The sequence below is a fragment of the Mus musculus genome, chromosome 13 (genome assembly GCF_000001635.26).
Source record: "Mus musculus strain C57BL/6J chromosome 13, GRCm38.p6 C57BL/6J".
Taxonomy (NCBI): Eukaryota; Metazoa; Chordata; class Mammalia; order Rodentia; family Muridae; genus Mus; species Mus musculus.
The window spans coordinates 99405163-99429058 of NC_000079.6; the positions used below are offsets into that span (position 1 = coordinate 99405163).

Sequence of the window (23896 nt, forward strand, 5' to 3'; positions counted from 1 at the left end):
AGTTAAGACGACGAGGGCCAGGTGGCCGGGGAACCTTGCTCTCTGAACCTGGAGAATATCCATGTGCCACCAGAAATGAACGTTCATTCCGTGTGTTTTGTTTTCTGGTCTCTAACAGTGGTACTGGGCACTTCCCAAGTAAAAGCCCTAAGGTGCATTTGTCAGGGTAGGAGGGCATTTTTGTTTTGATATTGGGGTAGAACTCAGGTCCTCTTGCATGCTAAGGCAGCATTTTACCACTGAGCTACAACCCTAGGTCAGGTGACCTCAGGAAGTTCAGAAATGAGACATTAATAATCACTGAGAGGCAGACATGGCAGGCTAAAGGAGCAGGTGGGCAGCCAGTTCTGACTATGAGCTAGCGTGTGTCAGGGTTTCCTGTGTTCTAGAATGTGCAGCATGCCGAGCTCTGGCTTGCTTTGAGTAGGACATTGACTGATGGCTCACTGCTGTCCTGAGAAGACAGTGGTGAGAACAGCGGCGACTGATATTCACATAGCACTTGCTCGGCACTACACTGTGCTCCTGGGTTGTAAACATAGTGATGCCTTTACTCTTCACAGTCACTCTCCAGAGAGAGGGAGACGGAGGCACCAAGGTATTGCAGAATAGTCATGGCACTAGTCGATGATGCCAGGCATTGAGGCCCTGTGATCTGCCCCTAATTCAGTACCAGGTTGAAAAACTCAGTTTGGATCTGAGCTGAAATGTCATCTAGTCCAACCCGCATCCTGAAAACCTGACATGTTGTGCTTTACTGAGTGACATGGCCTAAGATGCAGCCAGTCTATGTAGCCACTAACTGATATATTGTGGTTAAGCTATTTTTTAAAAGATTTATTTCTTTTATTTATATGAGTACACTGTAGCTTTCTTCAGACACCCCAGAAGAGGTCATCAGATCCGATTACAGATGGTTGTGAGCCACCATGTGGTTGCTGGGATTTGAACTCAGGACCTCTGGAAGAGCAGCCAGTGCTCTTAACCACTTAGCCATCTCTCCAGCCCTCGTGGTTAAAGTATTAATATATATTGAACCTACTTACTCATTCTGATGCCAAGTTCTACTTATTTAACAGTAAACACATTGTCTACTTACAGTCTACCACTTTAAAACAGGACAAGGGGCTAGAGAGTTGGCTTCATGCTTAAGATCACCTGTTGCCCTTGCAGAGGACCTAGGTTCAGATCCCTGCACCCGTGTGGTGGCTCACAACAGTCTAAAACTCTGGTCTCAGGGGATCAGATACCTGCTTTGACCTCCACAGACCCCAGGCATGCACATGGGCCACATGCACACGTGTAGGCAAAACAAGCATGCAGCTATAACGCATGAAAAGCCCTTAAAGAGCTTTATTTGTATTTTAAACTTAAAATGACTGCAAAGGGGAAATGCCTAAAGAGGTGTTTACAAGGTTAATGTTTGAAAGGTAAATGTCACTAGCTAGTTAAAACGGAAATGCATATGTCTAACCAGCAGAAAAAAACATGGTCAGCAAGAAGGGGTTGACAGAAACTGGGCACATTTCTGTATCCCTGCTCATCGGGAGACTGAGACAGGGGGGTTGTCTGAGTTCCCAGCACTGGAGACTTATTACCAGGGCAACATAGTGAGACCCAGGTGAGTGGGGGAGAATAGGCTGGAGGAACTACTTGACGTGGGAGATGCCATGATCATGATGGCTGATGCCCCTACAACATAGAGAATGTCTGAGACCGTGGGGTGTGAGGTAAGACTGAAGCACCTAGGCCATTTTGCTATCATCCTAAACATAGTGAGGAATTACCTGAAGTTTTAAATGGGGGGGGACACGACTTATAGTCAGATTGTATCCTGAAGCCATCCTCAGCTGTAAGGTGGGACAGAGATGAGAGCAGGGCAGGTTAGCTGTGGGTCAGATCAGCTTAGAGACTGTCACGGAGTCTGAGAGGAGCTGATGCTAGTCTAGCAGCCTTGGAGTGGTGGAACTACAGTCCCCACCGGATACGTGGGAAGGTCAGCCTCAGCGAAAGAAGAGCTAGATAGAGTCAGGCAGATGGGGCTCAACCACCAGACCCTCAGTGTCCAGCCCACCTGGACAGGAGGAGCATGGTATGTGCAAAGGGAGCTCTGCAGAAAAGATGGTTTGCTGGGGAATGAATGGCTAACTTGGCTCTGACCAGGTTGTAAACTTGGATACTTTGAAGCGGTCCAAAGATTTCTCAAGCAGGACTGTTTTGGAGCTGATGTATCAGTATGTAATGTGTGCAAATGAACCGGGGAGAAGACCGAGCAGAAGTCAGTATCAGATACATGTGTCAGCATACCACGGCAAATACATGCACACAGATTTCTGTCAGTTGATAATCAAGGAAGAAAATTTGGAATGTATTGGACCACACAAACCATGAAAAAATGGCCTAGAAAAAAGGGTAAGGCAGGGAATAAGGCAAGGCCATAGAATTTAATGATATCAGAGCAGTAAGTGGTCCACTTTATATCCATAGAGAAACAGCCAGAAACCAGAGTAAAATGATTAATGAGGGATGTAGAAGTATACAGAAAAGTCAGCAAGTATAGGTGACTCCCGGTGTCAGTGTGAAGAGAAGTGGCGGGCGTGGGGCAGGGGACAGAAGATGAAGGCTGCCTTTGTGTTGATGGGCAAGGCATAGTGTAACATGGGCAAGCCTTGGTAAAGTGGCCTCTGACCTAGCCCATACTACCAGTAGAGTCTCCTTTGAAGTGCTTAGGACCAAAAGTGTTTAGGAGTTCAGATTTTTTAAAATTGTGGAATATTTGCACAGTGAGATACATTGGAGAGAGTCAAATGTAAACACAACATGGTCCATGTTTTATGTATACTTCAGACATACCCTAAGGGTGATTTTTACACATTGTGCTTAATTTGTACATGAAGTGTCTCATGTAATGTGGCACTTTCTGCTAGCAGTGTCATGTCAAATAGTTTTAGAGCTTGGGACATTTGGAGTTTTCAGATTAGGGTTGTTCACCTGTATCTTCTCAGACCCTGTGAACAATGACTGCTCCTAGCACGCCACAGACAGCAGCTGCTTGAATATTTACTGCTCATTCAGCTTTTAGTCCCCAGTGCATCCTGATACTGTAGCTGTTGTTTACTCTAAAGAGGAAAAAAGGTTTCACACAGTGAGATGGCTCAGTGGATAGAGTGCTTGCCCTCAGACCCGATGACCTGAGGTCTGTGTGTTTGTGTCTCTCTCTCTTACACACACACACACACACACACACTCTCTCTCTCTCTCTCTCTCTCTCTCTCCTTCTCTCTCTCTCTCTCTCTCACACTCACACACTCAGACATACTAAACAAATAAATAAATATTTGAAGCCAGCCTGATCTGCATAGCAAGTTGCAAGCCAGCCAGAACTACACAATAAAACTTTTCTTAAAAACAAAATTAAATTGAAAAATAAGTAAGTGTAAGAAAAATAAGTCAGACTTCTTATTTATTCTGTACCAGACCCACTTTTCAGGTTATTGGTGGGAGACGTGAACTTCCCTAGATTTGACTGTCGGCTTTTTTTCAGTTGTAGTTTACTGATCGGCACATTAGCAGGCATAAAGCCCTGGGTTTGCTTTCTAGCACATACACAAAAGCTAGAATGGTTTTCGTTGGAAAAGTGGCCAGGTCCTTAATTAGAAGTTCTTCCTCCTCCGTGCTGTGGAAGCCCACATGGAGTCCTTTTCCAGGATCCACTATTTTCCAAGATGTAGGAAAACCCCAAGAACTGGGGCCTGTGCTCCATAAAGCATGACCAGATCTGTGCTTTTAATGCTGCACGGAGCCTCGCTCCCTGGCAGCAGTTGCGGCTGCAGACCATCCCTAGCTTCTCAGGGCAGAGACCATGAGGGAAAGGGCTATAGCTCTTGCCTTGTGTGGGGCATTAGAGAATTACAGCTCCTGATGTCTGTGTTCTTTTCAGACTTCCTCCTCTGAGCTCTGAGCTCAGTGTTCAAGGACTGCCCCAGTCACGTTTGTTACTGGTGTGTGGCAGGCCCAGCGAGTCCTGTGGCTTTGCCCTTTTTTTTTTTTTCATGTCTTCTCAAAAGGCTTCAATTTTATTGACATACAATTTTACACCCTAGGTTGAAAGACACAGTGACTAAGTGTTTCTGATTGCCTGGTTTGTCTTTAAGAGGCACAAATCTATCTAAAAGCAACTTAATGGTGGTGCTTACTTTAACAGTGTGAGGAGGCTTCTCTCTGCTGTGCTGTTAGCGTTCTCTCTCCTCTGGGGCAGGGTAAATGTGAAGCTGGCAGCCTGGGGGCCTCTTTGACGCTCTCAAGTCAGTGTGGGTCCAGAGTACTCTATTCTCTTCTCTTTTCTGACTGTAAAAGGCTCTGGCTCATTACCAAAATATAAAAAATCATGAGAAGCACAAAGGAGAAAACCAAAACCACTTAATGAAATCTCACCACCCAGGAGTCCTTAGTTATATAGAGGGCATTTCTGTTCTGATTTTTTAAAAATATGAATACCTTTTATTTATAGAATCGGGATAACTTCTACACAGTTTGTTATTTTCATAAACTTAATACATGCTTTTGGCTGTCATATTTTTAAAAAATCACATTTAGCATGAAGTATCCACGTTTAATAGACAGTGATCTGCTGTATTCTGTTGCAGTGGGAAGAAGAAAGAGACTTTGGGGCGTCCCTCTTGCTTTCTGGCCTGAAACAAAGGAACACAGTGGGCCTGAGTTCCCAGCTGTATGGCTATGCACTTCTCGGTAAGCTAAGTGAGCCTTGTTCATACTGTTCTTTGTGGAAAGATGTAGCACAGCCTTTTGTCTCATAATAGAATTAAAGCTTCATTTAAATTTACTAGTGAACATCCAGTTATAACTCCCAAGTATAGTCAATAAAATAACACTCCAGTTATGGATGGTCAAGGGATGTCATTAGACCTGTCACCACCAACCAGCTCAGAACTGGCTCTGGTAACTGTAGGAAAACTTATTTTTGATCAGTGTGAGGAAGGGACAGCATATGTGAACTTGTGGTGATCTATCAGGATTGCTAGCCAATACTTTCCCAGTGTCGACCAACGATCATCTGTGTCTTTGACTTTGATTCCAGGTGAGGGAGGAAGGTCAGAGAGCACCTCTCAGGAACGGTCACCTGTTGGTCCCAGGTGTTTGTACAGCCAGGTGGAAGGGTGTTCAGATTAGTGTTCAGGACTGCCGTATTACACAGATCATTCAGAAAGTTGGTGAGGCTAAGGAATGTACTTGACTGTTGCTTATGAGAAGAGGCCCTGGTCCCTTGCGATAGGCAGCCATGCCATCAGACACCCCACCTCTGCCCCTGCTCCACAGCCTTACTCGACTCAAGCCAGCAGCCCAGCATGACCCGTGTCCAGCCCAAGCACCTTAAAGATCTAAAATTAGCCATCTCCTGATAAGCTTTGTCTGCTGGCATCCTCTTCCAGCTTCCCAAATCCTCCCTTCCAAGAAAGATGAGCAGAGGCAAACTTAGACCGAGCCACTCAAGGTGACTTTGCTCATCAGTGCTAAGATCAGTGCAGGTGGCCCTGTGCTTCCCGGGGCCCTGCTGCCTGGCCACAGCTGCGTGGCAGTTTGAGCAACCTGGCCCTGTGACCTCAAAGGTAGCCGGGACGCTGATGTAAGAACTGATAACACTCAAGAAAGTGAGGGGGGAAGCAGTTCCTTTTCTTATTCATAAAGAAAATAGATTGTATGTTTGACACTTTTCAAAACAAGTCACACATTTCCCGGCAGGGAAAGTCACCGCTGAGTCACAGGGTCCTCAGAGTAGGAAGCTGTGACATTGCTTTTTCTGGGTATGGTTTTGGCCTTGAAACATACGTAGTATAATTTTCTTTTGTCTTAAGGGTGGCCTTCTGTAGGAACAGCTCTGTCAGACTCTCAAAGTTCCTCAGCCCAATGATTCATGGGCCCTGGTAAATCTCCAGCCAGAGGAAACACATAACACAAGTTCACCAAGCTTCCTTTTAAGGTGTGCGTGGTGAGGGTCCTTGCCTAGGCTGCTGTTGGCTGGGGCCTTCCAAGCCTTTGGCTGCAGACCCAGTGAGGAGGCATGGCTGATCAGTCTTTGTTGCTCTTTTGGCCACAGGGAAGGTGGAACTGCAGCGTGGGGTGCGGGCTGTATACCACGGCATGCCTCTGATGTGGACACCAGGCTACCTCGACAGAGCCCTCCAAGTGATGGAGAGGGTGGCCTCCTCCCCTGAAGACCTCAAGCTGGGTAGAGAAGTGGTATGTTTTTCCACCCCACTCAGTCAAATGGAGGCTTCACAGGCATCTGTTCCCATGGTCTTTCTCCTTCCGCTGCTTTCTGTATGTGTGCAGAATTGGTATTTATTCCGTTTAAAAGGATGAAAAGAAACCACAAACATTTTCAGTGTGGCTGTCAAAAAGGCAATGGAAAATCAGATTATTGTTGATTCATACATCATTAAGTGAAAGGAAAGCTGTCTGCTCCCTTACATTCAAGCTCAGATCAATAAATACCACCCTCTTCACCACCTCCCCCATCCAAAAGGGATTTACGGCGGTGGAATAGAAACTTAAGTAGTTTTGGTGGATTTACCCCTCCTGTAGTATGGAGAGACTACATAGCACTTTTCTCCATTATCCTTGGCTATTGGTAAAGTATCTGTCTCACAAGCTTACGTACCTGAGTTCAGATCCCCAGAACCACTTAAAAAGCCAGGCCCAGGAGTGCAGTTATCGTCCGGTAATGGCAGGGAGGGAGCAGAGAGACATGAAGCCCTGGGAGCTGGCTAGCTGCCTAGCCTACACCCTTGGAGATGCTCTTCTGTGTGGCCTTGACTCTGAAATGCCAAGGCTCACCACTCAGCTTTCATTTCTGTCCTGAGGTCCTCAACCCAGTGTCTCCCATGGCACATTATGCTGATATCATTAATGCTCTTTCTCAGTCATTATAACCAAGGAACACACACTTTGAAGTTGGCCTGCACACAGTCAAGTCTATAACAGATGTCCTCCTGACTCTCCTGTGCCCTACAGCTCGATGTGCTGGATGGAGTCCTGAAGGTGGTGACGTCTCCAGATGTCCAGACTTCAGAGGCACAGCCTCAGGAAGGTGAAGATGGCTTGGGCTCAGCAAACCTGGTGGAGCAGCTAGACACTGAGGAACCAGAACAGTCCAAGCTTCCCCGATACCTCGAGCGCTTTCAGGTGATTCGTAGTAGAAACTGAGCCTTTTCCTGCATCAGTCACACACAAAGGCATGAAAAACTCGCATCAAGAATTGCAGTTGTGTTCCTTCCCACAGACCGTGGCCTTTTGGGAAAGCAGTGGCATTGTTACGACTTCATGCTTGAGCTGATGTCACGGTTCCGTTCCCTGGGGCAGCACGGCACCCCAGCGGCTTCTCAACAGCAGCCTGATTCCCACTCAGGGTGGCAAGTGACCAGCCATTTCTCTACACTACACCAAATGTGCTGGGTCAGTCACAGCTTCAGCAGAGATAAGACTCACGAATCCTTTGTGGCGCTTAGCTGGCAGCTTTGTGCTGTTCAGCAGGGCCATTAGAGACACTGCCTGTGGACAGGTTTCCAGAACAGTGCTGAGCACTCAAACTGTCAGTGAGCTCTCTGTCCCAAATGCTCTGCTGTTTGTGTCAGGGAAGAAAATCCCTGAGCCTGCTCTCTGCTTTGTTTCTTGTCTCTTTAATACAAAAAGAAGGAAGTACTTTCAGGTTATGATGTCATCATAGGAGCGGGAGAATTCTCCTCCCACGCCTGCTGCTGCACTGTGCCTTTTCACAGCAGGAAGGAGAGCTGGGCTCCTGCCCGTGAGTCTGTCTCTTCTGACCCAGCAATGGCAGGCCTTGCCGTAGCACAGGATCCCATGGTATTTTAGGGTTTTTTCTCCCCAATACTTCTGAAGGGAAGTCATTCTTAGCTTCTCTCCTGTAATTTGAAACTAAGAATAAAAAGATTGATGTTCCTTGTCATACCCCAAGGACAAAGCAGAGTAGAGAACTTAGACACAGTTCTTTCTCTTAACTTTGCTTGTCAGTGTATAAAACTTAAAGAAAACAAGAATCACCACACTTGCTGGGCGTGGTGGTGCACGACTTTAATCCCAGCACTCGGGAGGCAGAGGCAGGAGGATTTCTGAGTTTGAGGCCAGCCTGGTCTACAGAGTGAGTTCCAGGACAGCCAGGGCTACACAGAGAAACCCTGTCTTGAAAAAACAACATCAACAACAAAACATTAAAAAAAAGAATGACCACACTGCTGAATGCTGCCTGAGGTTGCTGAGCCACTGTCAGGCGTCAGGTTTGCCTGGGTTTTGTAAATGTTGTACTCAGTTTTGATTGCTTTTTGACTTTTGGCCGTTTTTTGTCCGTTGCGTCTCAGAGGATGGAGACCTTTGTCTTCACTAGCTTCTAGCCCTTTTACTGCCATGGGACACTGTCTGAGCATCCAAGAAAGAACAGAAACACATGTTTGTAGCCTGCCATCTGTGACCTTAGCTATGTTAGCAGCTGTAAGCCCCCTCCCCCATTTCCTTTATCCTCACAGGAGGCCTGGGCGGGAGAGTCTCGGCTTATGTGACCCAGCAGTGAGCTGGGATTTGGACAAAGCCAACCTCCTCACAGTTGAGATTTCCTGGCTTTCTCTTTGGCCTCAGACTACCTGGAAAATTATGTTAGGAAGAAATGGTTTTCAGTTTACATTTTCTTCCTGTTGCCTGCTTTTCATTAGTCTGAGGTCATCTGTTTGGGTCTGTTTTTATAATTAGTCTGCTCCTTAGATCCCATCGGTCTGGCCCCCTTTGCCGTTCTGCCAGATCCTATGCTGTACGCTAAGTCACCTCGGGGTGCGAGCACATGTGACTCTCAGCTGCAGCTGGGGTCCTAAATGTCACTCTCTGGTGATCTGTGTCTAGAAGCACTTAAATTGATTAATGCTTTTAGTAAGTCTCTGGGCTGCTACACTGACCCTACCAGGCTGCCCTCTCAGACGGAGCTGTAAGCAGGCAGGAGGGAAGGGCTGACCTGTGGGGGAGCACAGCAGGTGGAGGCCTACAGTGCTCAGGCACTCTGGAAAGCTGTTTAGCATTAGTGAGAAATCCCTGCAATGATTTCCATCTGTTGAAAGGAACCAGGGGAAGTCACTTAAATGAAAAGACGGGACTTCCGAACTTCCTATCCTCCACCATCTTGTCCAGTGGCATTCTCACTGCTCAGTTAGGAGCAGGCCTAAGTGGAGACCTCGTGGCTCAAATAAGAACTGAATGACCGTGAAGCCGGAAGTACAGGAGGTGCAGCTGCACTGTGTGTGCCAAGGTGGGGTGATGTCGTGTGCGGGGCTGCACTGCTCCCTGGGGTGATGTCGTGTGCCTGGCTGCACTGCTCACACCTTGGTTTAACAGCTGAGCAGGAGAGCCCAGCGAGAGGCAGCTGCCCCTGCAGGACAGATGCAGGGCACCTTCCTGCAAGCAGATGGAGCGGCTGTTAGCGGAGGACTCAGTTGCTTCTCACTGTCCTCCTTTCTCCTGCCTGTCCCTTACCTTTCGATTTCCCTTTGCTTCCAACAGGCCTCTCGGTCTAAACTGCAGGAGCTGAACAGAGTTGAGTCTGAAAGTCTTTTGACTCTGACCACCCAGCTTGTAAAAGAAAAACTCCCCGCCTGTGAGGCCGAGGACCTGGCCACCTACGAGCAGAAACTCCGTGAGTGGCACCTGGAGCGGGTGCAGTTGATCCAGAGGGAGCAGGAACAGAGGGAGAAGGCCAAGCAAGAGTACCAGGCGCTGAGTGCGGCAGAGAAAGCAGCCTGAAGTTCTGTGAGCCACCTCAGTGTTCAGCCAGGACAGCATGGGGCTCCGCCGCTACTGTCCAGTTCTTTTCTTACAGGAAGCTGTGCATAGCCTGAAAACAAGGATGGCTCTATGCCAAGACACTGTCTGCCCATCTAGATGTCAAGGGCCCTGAACTAAGTGACAAACGGTTGGGCTGAAGCCCCCACACAGTGGAGTCCTGGGTGCAGACTGGGAATATCGGGTGAGCGTGACGGGAAGCTATAGCTGAAGGGTCGGCTCTGCAGCACGGGTGTTTGAATGATTTCCTGCCCTTGGCCATGTGCATGGAGCACCGAGCTTCATGACCAGGTGCTGGTAGACTCAGAACCACCCACGTTCCAGAACCGGGTGCTTGCTCCTTTCACCCGCTTCCAGGACTCAGCACCAGTGGCCACATGACCTGCTGTCAGTGTGACACATTTCCACTGTTAACACTGGTCTCATATTCTCCCTGTGCATATGTGCCATATATAGCTGGCACCTTCATGGTCTGTCCCCTTCCCATCACTGCTCAGAAGCAGCCTTTTGTATACCTGCCTCCCCAATAAATCCTACCCATGTGGGCTGTTGTGTGGTGTGATTTTGTGGCATTCCTTGGCCAGTCACCTCAAGAACCCTTACACCTGAGACCCTGTGACCATAGTCCCCCTCACTAGTGCAAAACAAATACCCTGGTGATCTGGCCTTGTGTATTCACACAGCCCCACTACCTCTTTCCCATCATGCCCTGCCCTCCCCTTCTCCCTTTGGGAGAAGTCCAGCACAGAAGGTCTCCAGACCACAAGCTCCCTAGATTTCTGATTACAGGGATCCACAGTGACACATAATGTAAAAGCTTTTGGGGAGAAACTTGGCCCTAGGAGTGAAACCCTTATGCTCTGACTTCAGCATATCAGGGTAACTTTCCACACATTGTCAGATTTGTAAATGAGCCTTTGGTATGCGTGTGCACACACAGGGCAACTTTAGAGCAGACATTTCTATGAAGGGAGAAAACGAAGAGGGGGATGGTGTTAAACCTGAGAACTGCGAGAGAAATACCAAGTCCACAATTTTTGAGCCAAATCTGAAGTAATTTTTAATTAAATACTAGCCAAGATGATGGGCTCTGGCCAGAACCATTCCAGAGTTCCTAGAAGATAGCTAGTCACATTTTACCGAGGCATATAAAGGCATACCCATAAGGCATTTCCCATCAGGTCCAATCAGGGACAAGCATACATCCTGACATACTTCCTGCCCCCATACATCCCACCCACATGTGATCAAGCACATCTGGAGCGGATGGGACAGACAGACGTAGGACAAACGGAAACTTCTTAACTGCAAACAACTGTTGACCTGCAAGGTCTATTTTTCCTATCTTGGTCTCCCATTAACTTGTAAGATTTATTGTTTTTATCTCTGTCTTTGGAACAAGTGTGTAGGTGATAGAACTCAGTGCAAACTGTCAGAAGATGGGATATGAATATTCCTGGAAAGCTCTCTGGAGAAGGGTCAGGGGGCTTTGGCCTGCCGTGTAATGTTGCCTTTAAGTACCAGGGTACATCTTTATTCAAGATTGTATCTTTTTATCAGAACCTGTGCAAAGAAAGACACCAAAATGATCCCAGAACATTTCTCTTTGGGGAAAAGGAGGGAGAGAGTCTTGCCGTCATTGTCTTTACTGTTTGGGGCTTTTAGCCCTCCTCTATCAGAGTAGGACAAGCAGTAGTGACAGTCTTTACTCAGTCCTCACAGACGGGCGGTATGGCAGCATCTTGAGGGAGTGCCGTCATCCCATGACCTCACCCGAGCTTGGCTGCGGCTGCCCCAGCCTGCACTGTGTCCTCCAGGTATAACCTCAGCCAGCGTCTTCCAGGCTGGCAGCATTGATGAGTACAGGTCATCGCCACAAGTCAGGACTGGCATTCAGGTTTATCAGAGGCAGGGTTTTCTCTGTTATAGATCCAAGATCAATCCAGGGATGACCAAGAATGAATATCGTTGTTGAGCCATCTTGTTTATTCTTTGGCTCTTAATTTTGCCTTTGTCCTTCTTCCCTTGGACCCCACCCCCACCCCCTACCCCCCACCCCTTGCAGTTCAATCCTTGCTCAAAGCAGCATTCCTATCCTGATTCCTGACCTGGCTGGAGCTTGCAAACCGCCCCTCCTTAGATTCTTCTGTGACAGTGCCCCCCCCCCCTCCCGGCTTTCCAGTCTCTTATCCCTTACCCATGCACCTATCTCCTAAACCAAACAACTGAGGCTTCTGGCTATAGCTGTCCTCTTGTCTCTTCCACGGATGTCTCAGCCTGTGATTGTTTGAGGTTCTCGAACTGCAATGCCTCTCTCTGCTTTTATCTCATGCCATGACCCCCGTTGGAGCAGTTTATCCCCTGCTCCTCCCACCTACCACCCCTTCGTTTAGACCCTGTCACCCAAACTTGGGCTTCAGAATCTGGATCCTTCCTGACTTTCCCGCAACCTAGACTCCACAGTGGCCCAGGAGAACCCTAGTGTTCGTGTTAGCATTCTTCCTTCTCGCTTTATTCGGGTCTACTTAGCATCCATGAGCCTACAACTGGAACAGTTTTAATTGTACCCCTTAAAAATGATCTACTGAGGCCCTAGCCCTTAGAATCTGGCCTTAGTTGGGAATGAGGTCTTTTGTGGAGGGTATCGAATTAAAATGAGATTACTAATCCACCAAGACTAGTGCTCTTTAAAGAGGGCACTGTGAATGCAGAGACAAGAGCACAGATGGAAGGGATAGGGTGACTATGGTAAGTGGAGCAGCCACAAGCTGTAGGAGGCCCACCAACCTCGGAGGATGGAAGAGGCAATGGGGGAGTTTCTCCTGGAAATGAGGCTTCAGACGGCTCAGTCCTACCCTGACTGGACTTTAGACATCAAGCCTCCCGAATATTTTGTCAACTTTTAAGCCCCTCAATTTTGGGTTCTTTTAACAGTAGCCTTGGGAGTAACTGAAATAATTGGGGTTTTTGTTTGTTTGTTTGTTTGCTTTGGAGCTGGTGTCAGTGTGCGGAGTAATAATTTGACGCTAACTGAATTCCTCTTCACAGTTATGGCTATCCTCTGAACTCATTGGTCATTGTGGCTAGCTACAGACTCATTTTGCCCTTAGCAGCCTCACCACCCTTTCGCTCTGAGAACTTCGGAGATGCCTCCTGCTTTGTCAGGAAAATGAGGCCACAGCACATAGCCGTGCTCTCCCTTCCAGATCCCTCACAGTGCCCTACGCATCTCCCCTCTCTCCAGTGATGCCTTTCTATCCTCTTCCTCCTTGGCAAGGAGGACCCATTTGAAGCCTGCGTCCACACTTGCGAATGCTTCTGGGATCACGGAGAGTTCCATTTCCCATTCCTCCCTGGCATCATCCCTATTGACTTCATCCATCTAGGTCTGACGTCTGACTCAAATCCCCTCCATCCTATCACTAATCTAGCTCATCCTCTCGCCTTACTAGTCCACGGGACAAACTGGTGTTTCTTCAACTACAGAAAGTTACTTCTTGGTGAGCTTCTCCACTTGGCCCCACCCACCACCATCCGATGAACTCACGGTCTGCCTCACACATATTGTGTGCACAGTTATTTGTTCAGCAGGCCCTGTAGGCAGTGCGCGATGCTAAATGCTTTCTAATGGGCAGAAGTGAGTAATACAGATGCTGCTTTCAAATAACTTAGGTTGGGGGCAGGCGGCTGGAGAGATGGCTCAGTGCACAGGACTCCAGAGAAATGGGTACCATTCTGAACCAAATGGAGTCACTGAGAAAAAGAGAATATTCGTTTTGATTCCCTCCTTACCCTGCTCCCCACTGCCATGGGATTGAGCCCAGGGCCCCACCCTCGTTCCTCTAGGTTCTTATGAACCATCCTCAGGGCAAGTTTGCCACGCCCTTGGAGTGTTAACCCCTCCCCATTTTATTCTGCATGGATTCCCTGAACTTATCAGTGGCACCGGACCTTAAACTCCATGAAGACAGGAGCTCTTACCTTTTCAACCACTGTAACCAGAGAATGGCCATCACTGCGAGGAAAGCGCTTGTATTTATTTACTGAGGAGCATTTGCTCTAAGACTGAAAGTCTGGGGACTGAGCTGCATCGTTCTCCCAAGAGAGCCCACAAGGAAACCTCTGTGGGTGATTCAGACCGAGTGAAATTTGTCAGATAGGTGTCTTACAGAAAGGGAGAGCATGTCAGAGTTATCACTGACTCATTTGTATCCTACTTATCTGTCTCCAAGCAGACAACTAGGAGGTGAAAAAGCCAGAAACCTGCACCGACATGCCCAGCAAACATATTTATCGATCGTTCATAGGCAAGTGGCATATTAAACCCTTCACAAGCATTGCTGTATGTAATCCCTAAGAACGTGTGCTTCACACAGGCAAGAAAAGGAGATCGTGAGAAAGTGCTGAGGAAGTATTGAGGCCACCTCAGCGGGCTGGAGGGCCGGAGTCAAGTTGGATCACATCTGGCAGGACAGACTCGCAGGGATGCACACACACGTACACACTTGCGTGCGCGTGCACACATACAAGCAGGATAGAAGGCAAAGACTCCGTTGAAGTGACCCCCAAGAAGGCAGATGATAGGGGGAAAGTTCAACAGGGAACTAGGGAAAACCAACTGGGAATGCTCAATTATGTGGGGGCAGGGCAGGCTCAGTCCGCTGGGGACCCTCCAGGAGTCTATTGCACACCTGGGCTTTCACCAAGGGGCATAGCAGTCAAGAACATGTGTGTGAACCCCATTTCTTCACTGGTGACTGCTCCTGGCATACTATATAACCAACCAATAGCCCTGGCAGTGAGATTGGGACCCGTCTGTCACCAGTTGCAGCTGTCTACGGAAGCCTGGGGTAAAACCAAGGCTGTGCTTATCTGCCAGGAATAGTTTCCTTCCAGAGCACTTTCAGTAATGTTTGTTGGTATTTTTGAGACTCAGCTGAGGGGAGCTGCTATTGGGATCTCCTGAAGAGAGGTCAGGGATGCTGTTAAACATCTCAGAGGGCTCGGGAGAACATACTACCCCATAGAACCCCTGGCTAAGACCTATGGCCAGGGTACCCAAGGGACTTCCTGATGTGATGAGATTAAACTGGGAGAGCAGTGTGGGTTTTCTTTTCTGACTGAATCTGCTTATAAAATACACAATGGCAGGGATATCATTCGTCTTTCTGAACGCAGTTCCTCTGGGAAATGGGCAAATGATGACATGTACAAATGTTTTGAGTATAACTGGGCTAGAAGTCTGGAGTTCCCAAATGAAGATGCCTCTGTATGACCACAGGAGTCAGGGGACAGACGGGGATGCTGTGGGCACCCAATATCCATGCTAGGTGTGGCTGAGAAGAGCTAACTCATGTCTGAGGGGGCTCAGCTTCAGATTTAGTGAATCATAGCAGCAGAAAATGTAATGTGAGTGTGAACTGATAATGATAAACAGCGAAATCCAGCTTAATAAACGAATAGCTAGACGCTTGCCTTGTAGTCTAGCAACTTCTGGATTCAAAGGCAACCTTTCCCCACTCTGATTTGGCCCTCGCTTACGGCCTCAAGATGCTTCTACCTGTGCAATATTGAGGAAGTTAAAAAAAAAAAAAAAAGCAATACTCCTCAGACCATGTCAATAAAATGTCTGTTTAAATAATTACTTCAAGCAAGATCATTACTAATGCCACGTGTTTACGGAGAGTGAGTACACACATTAGATTCCAGATCTGTCCTTGACATGTTCAGAAAACAGGGAGTTTATTCTTGTCAAACCCATCTGGAAATAAATTCCATTATGAGATTTAAATGATGAATCAAGGGCTGTGGAGAAAATTTATATAAGATTTATAAACAGAAACTGTCTTTTGGTTCCCTAATGGTAGAAAAGCACTTGCTCCCCCGGCCCCTTCATCTCCAGAGTTCAAAATATTAATCATCAAAGAAGCACGTGAAGGTTTTGTTTTTTTTGGTTTTTTTTTGGTTTTTTTTTGGTTTTTTTTTTTGGTTTTTTTTTTTTTTTTGTTTTTTCGAGACGGGGTTTCTCTGTTTAGCCCTGATGGTCCTGGCACTCACTCTGTGGACCAGGCTGACCTTGAATTTAGAAATCTGCCTGCCTCTGCCTCCCAAGTGCTGGGATTAAAGGCGTGAGCCACCACCACCACCTGGCAGTGACCTGGGTCACTGCTGGGATGGGTGCCTCCCAGGGTGTGGTCCACCAGCCATCAAATGCCCACTTAATTACAAAAATTGTGTTCAGAAGTCTCCTTCTTGTGGGCACCAAGTCCTTCCCCTGAGGAGCTATTGGCTTGACTATTAAAAGACACCGAAAATAAGTTGCAAAAATCAGCTGGGGCCCTCTTGACTGATCACCCAAATAAAGCCAGGGAGCCCACCAATGAAACGCCTGATCCTGGAGGCAAAGTCCAAATGACAAGGAAGCCAAAGATGTCTCAACACATGAGTGAACTTTTGCCACTTTGTATTTTATTGTGGAACTGAGTTTCTGTTGTTTGTTTGTTTGTTTTTCCTTTACATCAAATATCCTTGATAGAAGAGGGGATATTGCACACAAATATCATAAAAGCACTACATATTACTTTCACTGGAAACTAATTTTTCTACATTAGATATGACTGGATAGGATGGAAGTGATGCAGGATTATAAGACATAATACCATACACAGCTGCAGACCGACACAAACACCATTCATAACAAGAGAGAGAGTGGACTTCTCCGCAGCCGGACGTAGGACTGCACGTTGCCGCGGGCGGGCGCATGCGGGAAAGCAAGGACCGGCGGCGCGGCGTGGGCGGGCGGCTGAGCAGAGCCACTTCTCCGGGGCGCCTGTTTCTCCGGAGCTCCACACGTGCGGAGAAGCCGATTATTAGCTGTTGTTGTTTTCCTTCCTTTTCAGTTTTTTGATGCTGCCTTGAAATGAATTCATAAAGTCTCGGTTTTTGTTTTTGTTTTGAAATAGTGAATAGTTTTAATACCAGGTGAATAAAACCTAATTGCTACCAAAGCGGTGCTCATCCGTAGGCTGCTTTTGGTGTGGTGTTCAGCTGGTTAAATGATAAAAGCTTACAGTTCCTCTCAGGTGGAAACAGAATCTTTTTCTCCTAAATCTTAAGTACGAAAGGAAAAAAAGAAGAGAAGGAAAGTCATTATCCTAACTCACAAATGTCATTGCCAAGCAGGGACCTCCTGTGACAAATGACAGAGGGGGGTGAGCAGAACAACTCTGGAATTGTAGCGCCGCTCCGGGAGCTAAGATTTGTAACAGAAGTGGGAGGTGGTAAAATTTCCATTAGCAAATGATTAAATTTATAAAACGAGTATTAGAAAGCTCCTAAATTTCATAAGCTATTGGAAACACTTAAAACATTCATATACACTGGGGAAACCATTCACTATGATATGTAACGTTAAGGGAAAAAAATTTTCTTTTGAATTCCATGGAAAATGGTGTTTGGGCGAGGGGTCGGTCACTGTGTCCAGTCCCATCACAAGACTGAGAAAGCATGCATGGGGTTCGGGGTTTGGAAAAAGAGGACAGAATTGGTTAAAATTGAAATGGAGGATTATCGCTAAGATTTAGTCTCTGTAGAATTTTGTTTACAAATACTACTAAAAAGGTCATGATCAGGAGTGCTAGCTCAATAGAATTCCATCATTTAAACAGGGTGGAAATGCCTTCCACTCAAATATTCAATCTATACAATTGGATTAAGAATCGTATGCACAAATCTTCTAGAAGTCTGTGTCGGTTTTTAGCTTTCACCACAAATGTACACGGTCCCATTGTGGTGGCTACCTCTAAACTAATTGTGTATGTATGGAACTAGCAAGATCAGATTAGCCACACAGGTAGGAGAGGTGCCTGGGAGGTCAGGAGCCCCTTGTAAAGCAAATGTACTTCACCCTGGTGTCCTCGGCTCGGCTCCGTGGCCATCACTGAGGACAGGGGTGCAGGAGGGTGCCTGCCAGATTGTGTAGGAATCAGAGCCAATGGATCAGTGACAGTTTTGTGAAGCATTTTTCCCCATTAGATTCTGTAGAAACAATAAGAGGTATGGGGGTCGAGTGGTTATAACTGAAGGCTGGCTATGGCTCTTCTAAGGTATTTATATATATATATTAAAACAAAATAATATAAAGGCTAAATAAATTTAAGTTGGAAAACTGGAAGATAACTCCATCTTCTATGAAAGAAAAGTCAACCAGAGGTCTGGATTTGGCAAGAAGGCTAGAAATTGTTTCTCTTCACGTGTGGACCAGCCTAACAGCTCCCATTAAATTACTATCTTGTGTGTATTGAGCTTGTCTGATGAAGTGAGAAGCAAGTGGGCTTACAGGCAACGAACTCTGTTTTCATCAGGATGACTTTTCCATCAGATAGGACAGTTTTGTACCTTTAACGTGTCACTGTTACGGGTTTTGAAAGAAACAGGATAATAAATAAAAAAGCTGCATTCCTAGAGACACCTAACAAAAATAGAATATTAATTTTCTTTAAAAAATTAAACATTTGGAAAATGTGATTCACAGCATTAAGTAGACTGCATGGGTTCTCAGTGAGGAAACCCCTGGAGAAATATTGTTTAAACCCTCAGAGTAAAAGAGCAGTGCGAAACATACGCTTTACAGACGAAAATAAACTAAAATGTAAATTTTGAAATAAATAACTAACATAGAAAATAAAATGAGGTCATTGTTCACTACCCCGTAGATCTTAAGAGTCTGCAGGAAACGTAGCATGACCGAGCACAGCTGCCACTGAGAAGTTTGCCACCTCTGAACCCTGGGACGTGAATCTGCCACTTGAAACTTGGCGACAGTTTTCCTCGCGATCTGGCGGCGCAAGTCTGTGGTTCAGTGATGACATCGACAGACATTATGTCTGAACTCTCTACATGGTCAACATAGAAGTTGAGAATTCATTTGTTTTCAATCTATTACTTCTCTCACTGAATGTTTTCCAGGAAAAACAAAAACAAAAAACCAACCCAAGCAAACTGGGTGCTAGGGTACTTCTGAACTTGGCTCTTTTACCTCATGGTGAATAATCTTGAAAGGAGGAGGGGATAGCACTGGGTGATGCCCCGGACAGTAGCCTACCCCGCCACCTACCCACTCTCAAACAGCACGGACTCAACTTTCACGGTATGAGAGTCAAAGGGCAGGAGGTACCACCGTTTCTGGTAGTGACAGGTTTTTAAAAATAAATATCATGACTTCAATATCAGACTTCAAATCTTGCCAGAACCTTAAAAAAACTTCAATTTTTGTCTTACAAAAAACACTTAAAATAATAATTAAAAAGAAAGACCATCGTTTCAAAATTTTCTTTGCGTTTTCCTGTAAATGAAAACATTTGTTAAAAAGTTCATCTATGAAAAGTTCTCGAGTAGCTAAAAAAAAAAAAAAAAAAAAAAAAAATCTTCTGTACATGTGTTCCCATGTGTTGAAATTAATGGAAAATTAAAATAGCCAATGCAAGACAAAGGAAGGCAGATGCTGTACACTTGCTGAGAGCTCTTCCACCATAAGATTCACTGTTTTCCTGGTTCTGATCAAAGAAGCCATTCCGGTCTTGAACTTGAAGAATTAAAGAAGCTACGAAAGGTGCAACGGATTTGGTTGAGTGGCCACGGGTACATCAGAAGTGGTGATGTTCACCAAGCATGACTCTGCACTAAACCGTTGGGCCAATCAGATGAGCTTCTGGTACCTTCCCTCCCCACACGCTCCTTTCCCTGGAGTATCTACAATCCTACATGGATGGTTTAAAAACTTGCTGTCTCACATTAAAAAATAAGTGCATCAGGTGTCTTTGTACATTCAAGTCACTTCCTAAGGCAAAATGTCTCCCATGTGTACTCCCACCTGCTTTGGTATTTGCTTCAGTTAACCGGGGTGGACTTGGGTGTTGCTGCATGCAGCTTGACTTGGTGTGGACTTGGGTAGACAAATGCTGGGAGCATGCCTTAGATCAACCTACTCACGTGTTCGAAAAGTCTGAGAGTTCTGAATGGGGCGCAAACCACTCACTCATCCAGTCTACACTTGCTACATTATGCCGTGTGCAGCCTTTATAATAGCAAAGGCATTGAATTAAGGCGTGAAAAAGCTCATGCCCTCGTAACAGGCTTCATTCTTTTTGTTCTTTAGAAACACGCTTTAGGAGAATAAGACTCTTTCTGATGACTCTGATGAAAATGGGAAACTCCACCTGTGTAGACCACAGAATAGCTGTGGTCTGAGAAAATGCAGACCTGGTTGCTGGTGTCTTCTCTATACCCCATCTTGCCCACTCTCTCTCCCTGGGCATCTCATCAGAACTCTCTACCTTTGTCTCTTGCATTCTTTTTCTTTCTGATTCTTCCCCTCTCACTCTCTCTCTCTCTCCTGCAGTCTCTTTGTCCCTCTCTCCCGCCTCTCTCCCTCCCCTCCCGCTGACTCTCTTTCCCTCTCTTTCTCTCTCTATGATAAATGCCAATACCTAGCAGAAGTCAGTTGGGTGCGTGAGTGCATGGCTTCCGAATGTTCAGCAGAGATGAACGGGGGTAGGCAATTTTGCAGTAACTCGAAATCTATTGTGGGAATATGGTTACTTCCCTTAGCAGTCAGCAAAAATTGAGAACTATCAGTGACTTGCATCACCATGACATAGTATAGCATCTGGCAGGTAATAACTGTTCAGTGACTTAATTGGATGAATGGACGTTTTAGAAAAGGTAGTTTCAAATTCAAGAATTTCTGGAAACACAGTTCAAATCCTGTGGTGTGGCCGGCTGCGGTCTCTACAGTTCTATCTTGCATGCGGGGAAGGACTCGTCTTGCATGACCACTGTACTGCTGCTTGCTAAGACCATGATGTTGAGGTCCTGCTGCTTCTCGTGGGTCTCCTGGTACCACTCCCTCATCACCTCGGAGTCATGTGTCGGAATCAGAGTCACCTACGGAGGGGGAGAAAAGGAGATATTTAAAGGACAGCAGGGATAGATGCCAGAGTAAAAACAGAACAAGGTGTCTGTTGGATCACTAGCAGAAAGGGATAAAAGGAAAAAAAATGCCGTTTTACCAGAAAAATACCAATGAAGTTTTCAACTGATGTTTTCCAAGAACCACAACCAAGCTGTAAAAATTAGAAGGTTTTTTTTTTTAATTTAAAAAAAATTTTTTGGGATGTCATTGAAGGGAAGAGTTCAAGCCTAGAATCTAAATTACCTAGGAACTTGCATGTAAATTTCAGATGGCTTTTTAACGAAGTGGTGTTGAGAACTGTTTGTTTCTCGTGTTTCCATTAACATGGGGCAGATGTTGTACAGCCTATATATTCCACACTTAGTGCACGAAGTTTAATATTGTAGCTCAAACCCCCAGAAGCCCACACATTGGCCTGAAAACAGAGTCTGTGCTGTAGGAGGGGAGTACCGACTTTGGTACTTCTCATGTGAACACTGTGGAATTCTTTGGAAGCAACCTTATGGAAGATGTGAGCACAAGTTGCTAGGTGATGATTTGCAGTCCCACAAATCAGATAACCAGTGATCAGAGCCCAATAGGAACATGGAGACTGGATGGTTCATAGCCAGCCCGGAGGGGCTGGAGCAGAATATATCCGGAGAGGAGAGGCAATGACACCAGTCTGGAATTTCACCTGGAGACTTGATCCCACGTATCTTGGCCAGTGACCATGTTCCTAGCTTTAGTCTACTAGTGAGTAAGATAATTCCTTAGCAGCAATTCCACAGGCTCAGGACAACTTTGATTCACACATACAATACTCAGAATTGGGGGGAGAGAGGCAGGGTTGGGACAGCAATTCATTTCAGGTCATTTTACCGATGTGTGGACTCTGTCTTAGGTAAGGCGGTGCTCCTCCACTGCTACTGATAGTGACCCTGTCAAGGAGGCCACCTTAGGCTATCTTCTGTAAGCTAAACTGACCTGTTATTTGAACTACAAGTTCCTAGCTGATTTAGATTCTAGGCTACAACTCCTCCCCTCGATGAAAAAAGAATTAATTTTTACAGCTTGGTTGTGGTTCCTGGAAAACATCAGTTGAAAACTTCATTGGCATATTTCACATGCAACAGTCAGGAGGCACTACATGTGGATCCACAGGGACAAAGACGCCTATTTCAATGTTTCCTTCTCTTTACTTCTATAATGAGTTCAAATGCACCTCAGACATGGCCCCATGCTCTTACCTGCATGTTGCTTCCCCACTGAGCCTTCCCTTCCAACAAGGCATCCAGGACAGCCCGGCTGGGCTCCTCCGCGGCAGGGTCGTTCCCACTCACCACGTAGTAAGATGACCTCACTCTCTTGAAGAACTCAACATCGACATTCTTACTGTTGCTGTGGTTGGGAATATAGCACAGGTCCAAATACACAGGGAGGCCTGGAGGCACGGTGGACGACTTGGCTGTCTTAGTGGTTCCTGGTCCTTTGGGAACAAACACAAAGCAAGGGTCATAGCAGTGTGAAGACACAGACACATCCACGGATCCCCAGCTGCAGTCTCTGGGACATGAAAGGGATGGTAGGAGTCCCAGTTCCCTGGCTCCTCATGTAGGGCCTCCAACATTAGGAGAAATTATACCGTGCTTCTTTACCAGCTCAATAGGAGAAACTGAAAAAGACTTGGCTTCCCTTTGCAGACAACCCCTTAGGAAGAAAAGAAAAAAGAGTTTCTTCGATTTGTTTTTTTTTAAAGGCATTAGTGCCAGGTAGTGGTGATGCATGCCTTTAATCCCTGCACTCGAGAAGCAGAGTCATATGGATCTCTAGGAGTTTGAGGACAGGCTGGTCTATGAAGTGAGTTCCAGGACAGCCGGGGGCTGTTATATAAAGAAACCCTGTCTCGAGAAAGCCAATATATATATATGTAGGAATTAGATAAGAGTACTCTCCATCCAAAGGGTCTACTTGTACTAATGTGTATTTTAGTTTGAAAAGCTCTATAAGACAGAGGCTTAACTTATGGATCCTGATGCCATACGGAATTGAAAAACTAAACATGAATGGACAAATATGTTTTTCAACAGTAAGAAATTTCTGATCACCCATTGAACTTAATTTAAAATCAGATGTAATGATGCATGGGGTTTCCGGTCATGTGTGCAGCATGGCACACACAGCTTCACGGTAGCCCTGGTTCTGGTCCCACAGTGTGCTCGCTGTCTTACTCTGCAATACAATGGGTGGTGTCTGAAACACACTGCTCTTGTAGAAACAGAAGAGTTGAATTATGGAAACAAAGGCTTCTCATAGTTTTCTACCATTGCATCAGCACCTAAGTATCAAACTAGTGTATCTTTAGATTGGTTCATGCTACAATGATTTAAAAATAAAACACTGCTATTTGAGTTAACGTCTTGAGCTTCAGGGGAAAAATGTTTAAGAAATTTGGGGTTGGAGCTTGGAAATAATTGCCAATAATTTCTGAAATGGCAAGAACCTACCTCACAAAAACAAAAGAAAAGTCTCAAGTCATCACTAAGGAATGGAGATTGCTGGCTATCAGTGGCGAATGGGGAGCCAGCAGGCATTTCTACTTAGCTCCTGCTGAGTGGAATTCCGGGCCTGAGAAATCACTGTGCTAGCAAGGCCGTGGGTAGAAAGGAGAAACAACTTTAACGGTTTCCTCTTTTTCTACTCGATATTTATTGGTCAACTGGAATCAAATTGTTTACTAGCAGGTAAGAAAACACGGCAGATGTTTCAATGGGCACATATATTGCCTACATGTTAGGATTTTTTCCCCAAAGGTGTACATTTTTATAATTTTACATTTTAAATTTTACAGAAGAAATAAATATCGGGCTTAGACAAAATTCCAGGTTTGCCAGGGAAACCTTTGGTCTGCCATACGCCTTTGGGAGTTCCTGATCTGTCACCCTGATGTGATTTTTAAGGTCAGCCTGCCTGAAGCCTCCCTGAGCAGCCCGAGACACACATCCTTAATTCTGAAGGTTTGCAACAGGCCTACAGCTGCTGTCCAGAATGACATCAGCCCAGAAATCCCACCAGACGGATCCCACCACA

The 23896-nt window shown here is 46.0% G+C and overlaps 2 protein-coding genes and 1 long non-coding RNA gene across 7 annotated transcripts in view; 1 reads left to right on the plus strand and 2 right to left on the minus strand.

Annotated features, from left to right (window-relative positions):
* Mrps27 (mitochondrial ribosomal protein S27) overlaps nucleotides 1-10400 on the plus strand; it is a 70796-nt gene extending 60396 nt beyond the window's left edge. For 3 of the 4 annotated variants that reach the window (XM_006517602.1, XM_017315495.2, XM_017315496.2), the window contains 4 exons: nucleotides 4647-4749; nucleotides 6116-6258; nucleotides 7033-7203; nucleotides 9577-10400. In XM_006517602.1, the coding sequence (XP_006517665.1) occupies nucleotides 4647-4749; nucleotides 6116-6258; nucleotides 7033-7203; nucleotides 9577-9816 (657 nt within the window). In that variant the 3' untranslated portion in view covers nucleotides 9817-10400. The remainder of the gene's footprint in view (nucleotides 1-4646; nucleotides 4750-6115; nucleotides 6259-7032; nucleotides 7204-9576) is intronic. The other variant, NM_173757.3, reaches the window with a different exon arrangement.
* Nucleotides 5674-7664, minus strand: 6430562O15Rik (RIKEN cDNA 6430562O15 gene). Its single transcript, NR_015515.3, has 2 exons — nucleotides 6680-7664; nucleotides 5674-6409 (listed from the first exon to the last, which is right to left on the minus strand). It is a non-coding gene; the product is annotated as an RIKEN cDNA 6430562O15 gene (long non-coding RNA).
* Nucleotides 10401-16301: 5901 nt separating the features above from the next.
* The window catches only part of Map1b (microtubule-associated protein 1B), a 95139-nt gene continuing 87544 nt past the window's right edge, over nucleotides 16302-23896 (minus strand). For both annotated transcript variants that reach the window (NM_008634.2, XM_006517548.3), the window contains 2 exons: nucleotides 22057-22295; nucleotides 16302-20799 (listed from right to left, as the gene is read on the minus strand). In NM_008634.2, coding sequence (NP_032660.2) covers nucleotides 20644-20799; nucleotides 22057-22295 — 395 coding nt within the window. In that variant the 3' untranslated portion in view covers nucleotides 16302-20643. The remainder of the gene's footprint in view (nucleotides 20800-22056; nucleotides 22296-23896) is intronic.